Raw genomic sequence first — 8,980 nt, 5'->3', positions numbered from 1 at the left:
CCCCTTGGGGGTACTTATTTCCCTCCCATCAGACCTGTGCCTTGTGTAAAGGACTCAGAGGATGCCCTGCCAGGCAGTGGCAAAGCTGGCCTGCCCCCAGCACCCTGGGTGGGTCCCTGGGGGAGAAGGGAGTGATGCTGCAGCTCTGGAGAGATGTGGAGCTGGAGGCACATTCACAATCCTCACCAGCACCTGCAGAGGACAGGCTGTGAGCTGGGAAGGGCTCCACTGGTGCTAAATCCCTGCAGGAAGTTGCAAATAGATGTGTGAGAAGGTGAAGGATGGAGAGGGGGCAAGGGGAACATCTCCTTCTGGGCAGCAAGGAAGGGATGAGCCCCTTGATCCACCTTTATCCTCCCACTGAGACTTGGGCATGGTTTGGGCAATTGCTCTCAATCCCAGTGCAGGCAGCACCACCCCTTCATATTTTGGATCTCCTCAGCGCCAGGGATGCCCAGGGCTGGTGGTTACAGCAGGGACCAGTGCTTGATCAGGGCTGGCGCTGATCAGTAAAGCAGCTTTGGAAAACAGCTGAAAAATGCCAGACGTCACTGCTGCTCAGGAGCTCTGGTCAGATGTGGGCAATAGTTTCAACTGAGAAACATAAGAGGGAGCCAATTTTCTGAGGACTTTTAATTTTCACTGCTAGATGCACTGAATTTTTTACAGGTTTCCTCTAGATATGACCTGAACTGAGCTTTTCCTCCTCAACTGCTCACATCATCTGCTCTTTAATTCCTCTGTTTAGTCCTTGGTCTCTGTGTCCAAGGCCTGGCAGCCATCAGGAACCGATGGGTCTTTAGGACACCTGGAACAGCCCTCTTCCTTGTCCCCACTCTGGCCACCCCTGCTGCATGTTGGGGTGGCTGTAACACTGATGCTGGCAAGGTCAGCACTTTCCAGTGCCTGAGCAGGGTATTGGTGCAGCCAGGAATAAGCACAGGTATTTGCTGGGATGAAAAAGGGACAATCACTGTGTTAGCACCTTGGCCTGCTCCCAAGAGCTGTTTGCTGGTGCTTGGTGAAGGTTTCCTTGGGGAAGAGCTGGGGATGCTGCACAGTGTCACAGGGTGTCTGCACTTACCCACAGGGCTGTGACTTCTCCCACCTCATTCCAGCCATTTATGGGGCCAGCAGCACACCCTCAACTTCGGCTTTGCTTGAAACACAATGGTATTTTTATAGGGGGACTGAGCCCAGAGGGCTGCTGTCAGCAGGAAATGAGCTCCAGCTCTGGAAGGTGAGCAGCAAGAGGCTCAGGAAGTGCCTGAGAAATGTTCTGAGCTCAGCAGGGCAGATGTAGGTCTGCCAGTCATACTCTGTTAGTCATCTGCTGACATTTCTCAAATGGCATTAAAAAATATTTATTTAGCATGAGTGCAAAGGGGTGGTGAGTGATGGTGGTCCCACAGACAGCGAGGGCTGAGTGAGTTTCTTTTACATACAGCAGTATTTGGAGCAGGACCAGGGCCAGGAGTGGGGCACAGGACAGCACACAGGGCAGAGCCAAGGGGTACATCAGGGGATGCCTGCAAGTATCTTTGCCAGCAGGCTTGGGGTTAGAACAGGGCAAAGACAGCGAAAAAATATCCATGACTGTTTGTGTTCAGGCTCCTTCTCTGTTTGCTTTCCTCAAATATTCAAGCAAACAAGGTTCCTGGCAGAAATGTATGTGGAAATGGCAAATGTTGCAGAATTTTCACGGAAGGCGAATTTCAAGGTAGGGGTTGTGGGGTGAACCTGGGCAGAGGCACCGGGGCCACCGAGCAAAGCTGGGTCCCAGAAGCAATTCCTCCCAGGAACAGCTTCTGTCCAAGCTTCAGCCTGAGCATCAACAGAGATTACTCAGCAAATCCCTTCAGGAAATACATGTCTCAAAAAATAAAGGTAGGCTCAGGATGCTGCACCAAAGGGATGGGAGGAGTAGATCAGGCAGAGCAAGTGGCTGTGAAAATGCACCAGCTGTCAAGGAGCAAATAGACTCTGGCTCTGCGAGGCTGGACCAGATTTTCTATCTCAAAATCCTGAAGTCATCAGAGGGATTCCAGTGGCATCCCCAAGGTAATGGAGCTCTGGTGCTCAGAGACAGATGGGGACCATCACTGTGAGCTCAAGCCCTCTGAGCCTCCAGCACCAAGCTGTCCCTGAGGGCACAACTGCTGCTGGCAGCTCCTGCTGGGAAGAGGATTGGAGGTAGGAATGGGTGACAGTGTGTGCCTCCATCGTAGGTGACCAGCAATAGCCCATATCCTCTGGGATGGTGCTCTGGGAGCATCTTCTCTTTCTCTGCACATCCAAGTTGGTTTGACAGCCTGATTTTCATCACAGCCCTACAGAACCCAGGCCTTGCTCACTCCACTCCAGAATTCCAGGGCAGGACCTTCCCTGCAGCTTTGCTCATCCATCTCTCAGGGTGGGTGGCTCATCTCCTGTCACTGAGCACAGGGAACCCAAACCCACCAACCAGTGGTGGGGACCAGCAGACACCTTTCACCTGCCTCTGCACCAGAAACCAGTCCCAGCCATGGGTGTGTGTGAGATTTTATAGGTGATAACTCCTGGGAAAGTGGGAAACACAAGGAGAGACGCACACCCAGCTTCCTGGCATGGCCTAACGCTCTGGTTAGGAGAGCCAATGTCAACAGATAGACCTGAAGGAAGGAGCAAAACCAAATACATGGGTACTTCTCAGAACAAGAGCTGTAAAACCTGCACAAACCTGAACAAGTGCCACAACACTGGTTTATATGGTCAGAATCAACAGTGAAGCTCACTCAACGTGTTTGCTGACACACAAACGACAGCCACCGTGCTGGGTTTATGGCCCAGTGCCCTTCATGGAGACAGAGCCCAGCTCCTCCTGCTGGGCCCACTCAGCCACTTCTCTCCTCCTCTGCTCCCAAGGGATGCTGATCATTTTGCCACACAGTCCCCAAAGCCTTGGTACCCCATGGTAAGAGGCTGCTGCTTGAGCAGGTCCTGTGCCAGGGACAGGCACACTCAGGTGGAGGTGGCCCAGCAGTGAAGAAAGGACAAAGCACTGATGGATGCCTGAGGGAGCAGCTCACGCAGCTCATGCAGAGTTTCGTTGTTGGCAGGCCAAAGGTAGCAACAGAAAACGAAGAGTGGAATAAGGAGGCAGGAGGGACAAGGGGACAAGCAGCCAGGCTTTGGATCCACAGCCCTGCTGCCACCAAGGTGGTGGGACCAAGGTGGTGGAAGCAGAGCCCAGCACTGCCTGTGGCTCATCCGTGGGTGTGTGCCTGCAGACTGCCCTTGTCTGGGAGAAATGTCGGTTGACTTGGGTGTGTTTCCCTGTTACAGCCACTAAAACCTGTGTGGCAACACAGGGGTGCAGGGAGGTGTCATGGGGTTACACACAGTTCAGTCCCAGCCCTGCCCTTGGTGCTGCTCCCTGCTCCACGTGGGAATGTTGGGCATCAGCCCCTGTTGCCAACACCCCTCCCTGGGCACAGAACTGAGGGACAGAGCTGCTGCTCACTCCCCATTCCTGACCCACCAGGAGCATTCTGGAAGCTGCTGACTATGGGCACTCCAAATTAACTCAAATATGCCTCAGGCAGGCCTGAGTGGAAGCAGAAGCTTGTGGAGACAGGACAGGAATGGTTTAGGAATGCTTTTGCTCCATTAGACTAGTGCCTTTGAGGTGGTGCTTGAGGCGTGATATCTGGAGGGCAGGAATGAGCTCTCTTCTCCTTGGCACAGCAAAAGCAGAGGTGGGCTTGGCATGAAGAGTCATCCAAGGAGGAAGGAAAATGGGTGTTTCAGATGGGTTTGTCCCTGAGTTGGTTCTTCTGGACACAGAGGCTGATGAGACCTGGCCCTAGTTGGGTCACAGGCATGCAGCCCAAGGCTGAATTCAGAGGTGCCCAGGTCTCCCTTTCAGCAGTTCAGTCACTCAGTGCCTGTGAAACCCTAGTGAAGTGCCGCTCTATTCCCTCACACGATCTTCCTCCTCCATTACAAACAGGGCCACGCTTGCCAGACCACACTTCCTGCAGAGAAGAAAACTCTGGGTGCTCAGCAGCCTCCTTGCTCCCCTCTGGACTGAATCATCTGCACTGTGATGTCAGCTGGGAGGGGAGACCAAGGTTGTTGCTCAAGTATATGGTGTTCTGGCTATTTATATAGAAACACTTTAAAGCAAAAGCAGCCAGCTTCTCCCTGAGGAGTCAGACCCACTCCTCCTGTTAGACACACCCAAGCACAATTTCTGGATCAACCTCCAGGCCTGAACTTATGGTCAGGTACCACTGCCCTAAAGAAACGCAGTGGCAGGGCAGAGAGCATGCTGAGGGACCTCAGAAAGGTGGCCCAGAAAGCAGCGGGCATTGCTGCGGGCACTGGCAGCGGGGCACAGACCCAGAGCCACCTTATAATTTTCCTCCGCGTAGTGGCCAGAACCCTTTAAAACCCGTGGCTCTGCAGCACAAACTGCTGCTCCCCATCAAATCTCATTGTGACCAGCATTAAGGGATTAGCCTGTCCCTGCCTCTGCGCCACAAGCAGCTCCTGGGCATGGCTCATGCTCCGCTGCCCACGGGGGGCTCGCCAGCTGCACGGCCCCATCCAGGGGCCAGACTCCCCTAGCTCTGCCCACGGAGCTGAGCGCCCCTGGAAGATGAATGGCAGCAGATACCACCTGTTCCAGGAAACACCAGGTACCCCCCTGCTCCCCCAGCACTTGCAGCAGGGAGAGAAGCAGCTGCAGAACCAGCGCTGCAGAGTTTATGTGAATGAAGGGCATTGACAGGGTGTCCAGTATGGGTTTGGAGCTGCCAAAATACGCTCATTTCCACTGGTATTGCTGGTCCCCAGAGCATGGACCCCCATGTCTCTGGTTTCTGTTTTGCTTCGTGCAGGGTGCACATACCAGCTTTGTGGGTGGTGATGGCTCATGTCCCTAGGTTGGTTCTGGGGCTCAAGACAGATACCCCAGCATGGGCAGTATGGTGGGTGTTGTGACTCCCGGGGGAAGAGGTGGTACAGTCAGGCTGGCATCCCATGGATACCCCAGTGATTGCCTGTGCTGTCTGGGAAGTGATTCAGTCATTGTCAGGCCAGTTCCCAGTGCCTGGCATTGCTGCCCTGGGCTGCAGCCTCAGCTGGCCTGGGGACAGATCCTGCCACTCGCAGCACAGCCTCTGCTCCTGAGCCAGATCTGCAGCGGGACTTCCCAGCCCGCAGAATGAAAGCTTAGAAGCAGCTAAGAGAAAAGCACTTCCAGTGTAAACTTTACTGGTTGTACAGAGTCCTTACCAGAAGGTTTTTAGGGTTCCCTCTGTGGCCCCCTACAGCCAGCTCTGTGCTCAGCCCCTCAGCCCCATCACCCATGGGGACCTTGGTGTGGAGGTCAGAAGGCTGGGTGGGCTTAGCATGCACCAAACATGTCCAAGTTCCTACAGACCACTGCCAGCACCGTGAGGAATTTGGACATGTTTGGTGCTTCCTGAGCCCTGGACCCCTGTGCCTCACACCACCTCATCCCCAAAACACCCCAACAGTCTCCATTCCTCTCTGGGACTCAGCAAAAATTGAGCTGCTCCTCTTGCTTGAGCAATTCCTCCCAAGCAGGGCTTGTGCTGGTGGTGGGGTTTGTGCTTCCTGGGGTAGCCTGCACCCCCAGTCACCATCCCCACCACCCCATGCCAGTGGGGAGTCACATGCTGGGGGCTGCTCCCAGCAGTACCTGCACTCTTTATAAGCTGGCAGTTGATTTAGGAGAGTTCATGGCTTCAGTGTCCCATGATACATTCACTAGAAGTGGTTCATTTCCTCAAATGATGTCGTTTATGGTCATAATATATTTTAATTTCTTTATGATACAAGAGGTTAATGGCACTGGGACTTGCAGGAATGTAAAGGGACAAACAATAGTGTTATCCAGTGTTGCAGACCTAGGTTGAATACTCACAGGCGGATCAGCAGTTCCCATGTTTGTTAGCTGGAAGCCAGGCAGTTGTCCCTGCAGTGTCCTGGCCGTGGGTTTCTGGAACTGTAGGGACGTGTGATCCCCTGCCCTTGCTGTGTTCCCATGTTCCCATACCTTGCTTTCTGCTGTGTTTTTGTTTCTCTGGCAGTGGACAAGAGGGTTGTGTCACACAGGAGGGTGTGTGGGGGGCGTGCAGCTGCTGTGGACGTGGAGCTCCTGAGTGTTGTCTGGTTCTCACTCACCCCTTGCTGTGCTCTGGTGATTGAGGACATTGGGGACACAACAGGTTACTCAGGCACTCCGCACACCCCTGCAGAGAAAAAGCATTTTGCACTACTTATTTCCTTCTGTTTCCAGAAACTAGAATCTCCCAAATTTTAACTGACCACCTCTTTGTGTCTGTTTTATTTTTTCCATGCCCAGCCTGCTTTTCCAATTCAGCTGGGGCTGACTTTGCCAGCCAGACTGGGGCAGGAGGGCAGCTGGAGCTGTTGGGTCCAAGAAGATGCTTTTTGCCCTTGACTTGCCCTCCTCCAGGGCCATGGGCTCAGACTGGCCCTGACACCCTTGCCCTATTGCAGCTCTCCCTCCACTCCTCAGCAGCATTGCAGTCTTTTGCCTTAATTTTGAGGGAGGGCTGATCCCAAGAGCCCCAGCAGCCACTGGAGGTCACTTCCAGGCATGGCTTGCTGATGCACCTAGCTTTGCAAAAAGATATTAAAAAAAAAAAGGTAAAACTTGATGTGTAACCACTGTTGATTTTGGCTGTTCTCTTCCTTCACCTATTGCTCCACAGCTGAAATGATTCAGGGGCTGTTTCATGTGTGTATAATGAATGTATAAAGTCAATGAAACCTAAAAGCCCTGCAAACAGCTGGCAGGGCTGAAGGGAGAGACTCACTTGCCTGCCAGACTGTGAGCTCAGTAGGGATCCTTTTCCTTGGAAGCTTCAGGATTACTTCAGGTGCAAAGGAATCATATCCACCTGCTAAACAAGTTCTCCCCAGCTCCAGAGCAGGCTGCTGAGATCCTTGCCACACTAAATGTGTGAGCTGGCAAGGCACTGACAGCAATAGGTGTCTCCTGCTGGCAGCAAACCCTCTCTCCAGTGCTGCTGCTTCCCTGAGGCTCCTGCTCCCCCATTTCAATGGGGATTAAACCACAGGATTTCAGCCAAGCTTTTGCCACTGTAGTCAGTGAACCTGGAACAGCTCATGGCAAAGAAAGAGCTTTTCTGGACTTCCTCCCAAATAGGCAGGAGAGTGTTTAGCAGGAAAGTGTCTGGGTCTCTGCTGGGTTAGGGTTTGGATGGAGTGCAGAGCCTGTGGTGTAGGGTTTGAAGGGGACAAGTGGGATCAGTGGTGGGAGCTGGAGCTTGGGCCAAGTTGCAGCCTGTGGTGTAATGGAAGAAGATGAATCTATTCCCCTTCCTCTCTTGGGCCCGGGCTCATTGCATGATTTTATATAAAAACAGAGAGACAGATTTCCAGAGTTACAACTGCAAAACTGCAGGTCCCAGAACCAGATGCTGCTTCCAGTGCAGGCAGAGTGATGGCAAATACACATCAGCAAATGCCCTGGCATTTTCAAGTACAGCCACCCTTCTTGGAACAGCTCAAATTTACTGTTCTTGCATAATAAGAGCTCCGAGGAGAAATAATAAGTACTTCCTCAAGAGTTCAGAGCCCTTGTTAGGCAGGACAATAAACCCCTCTCCAGTCCTGGGGTGAAAGGCAAGCACAGTGTTATCACCAGAGCAGTATATGCTGAAATGGTCTGTCTGTCCCCATGTTTGCAGTTCTTTCCCTACCACTTTTGCAGAGCAGCTATTTAATTTAGCTCCAATAATTGCCTCCAGGCTCAGCATCATCCCAGCTTTGTCTGAAATGCACATGTTGCTTTTGGACAGGAGTTCAGGCAGAGTCTTATACCTTCTTTAAAGTGACTCTTCCCCATGCCCAAAAGCTGCCTCAATTGTCCACATGGGGATTTTGTGCTCTGGGGACCAGGACAGTACTGGTTGGTTTGGCTACATTTGGATAACTCTGTTCAGAAACAGCCTAAGGTTGCAACGGAGCTGCCTCTGTCACCCTGAGCTGTGCTGGGGAGCCTGGGGTGCTCACATGTCACGTGCTCATCAGTGACAGTGTGTCTGGGGTCTGCCCAGGGTTTGTCTGTCCTGGCCATTGCCCCCAGCTCCAAACAGCAAATCTGCCCCAACCCCAGAGACAGGCGCTTCAGCCCTGGGGAAAGTAAATCACCAAGAGTGATTGGTGTGGAACAGGATGATAAAATTGATTGCATCTTCCCCAGGCAAGGTCTGGCACATAGCTGTGGTCTCCTCCTGCCTCTCATTGCTGGATCTTTCAGATCCACCTCCCTGGATGGAGCTGGTGGCTCATTTTCACCTCCACAAAGTGTTTTGCTGGGGCAGGGATGTGCAGTGTGCAGCTGGCAAGGGGCAAACAGACTCTAAACAACCTCTGCTGAATCATCTGTTTTCCTGGAGCCTTCTCACAGCTTCTGGGGACATTCTGGGGAGGGACATGGGAGCAGACCCCCATCTTTGTGTCTGTCATATGATTGCCCAGAGCAGAGGCAAAGATCTGCCCCATGAGCTGGGGGCTTGTGCAGCTGCACTGACCTGCAGCCCTCCACCCCAAAATATTCCTTGGAGCTGCTTATTAACACACTGACAACTCTGCTCTGGAGTCACAGCACACCGAGGCAGAAGGCAGGAGGGTTTGACAGTATGGCCTAAATACCCCTGTTTACAAAAAGTCTGACAAAACACAAGCCCTTGGCTTTATCTTTCCCATTTGGAAATAGTCACCGAGCAAATATACTCAAGGCATGAAAGGAGGGGGGTTTATATTGACTTTAGAAAAAGCTGTTCTTTAAAAACAGGAAAAAAAGCTCATCCTCGAGCTGTGCAGACTGGCTGCGAGACCCAAAAGTCCTGTGTAGGGGCTTAAAGCATGCCTGCTAATCTGTAGCAATTCTGTGTGAGCAAGTCATGCAGTAAAC

The 8,980-nt window shown here is 52.5% G+C and overlaps 1 protein-coding gene and 1 long non-coding RNA gene across 2 annotated transcripts in view; one reads left to right on the top strand and one right to left on the bottom strand.

The window, feature by feature from the left end:
- The window catches only part of LOC119710290, a 10,283-nt gene continuing 1,303 nt past the window's right edge, over positions 1-8,980 (bottom strand). Inside the window, exons 2-3 of the long non-coding RNA XR_005259534.1 lie at positions 5,936-6,263; positions 1-4,016 (exon numbers count right to left, since the gene is read on the bottom strand). This is a non-coding gene — a long non-coding RNA (uncharacterized LOC119710290). The remainder of the gene's footprint in view (positions 4,017-5,935; positions 6,264-8,980) is intronic.
- The window catches only part of HNF4A (hepatocyte nuclear factor 4 alpha), a 27,675-nt gene continuing 22,749 nt past the window's right edge, over positions 4,055-8,980 (top strand). The window contains exon 1 of the mRNA XM_038159182.1: positions 4,055-4,682. Coding sequence (XP_038015110.1) covers positions 4,547-4,682 — 136 coding nt within the window. The 5' untranslated portion in view covers positions 4,055-4,546. The remainder of the gene's footprint in view (positions 4,683-8,980) is intronic.

Source organism: Motacilla alba, chromosome 20, assembly GCF_015832195.1.
Source record: "Motacilla alba alba isolate MOTALB_02 chromosome 20, Motacilla_alba_V1.0_pri, whole genome shotgun sequence".
Lineage (NCBI taxonomy): Eukaryota > Metazoa > Chordata > Aves > Passeriformes > Motacillidae > Motacilla > Motacilla alba.
This window is presented reverse-complemented; position numbering and strand designations above follow the sequence as displayed.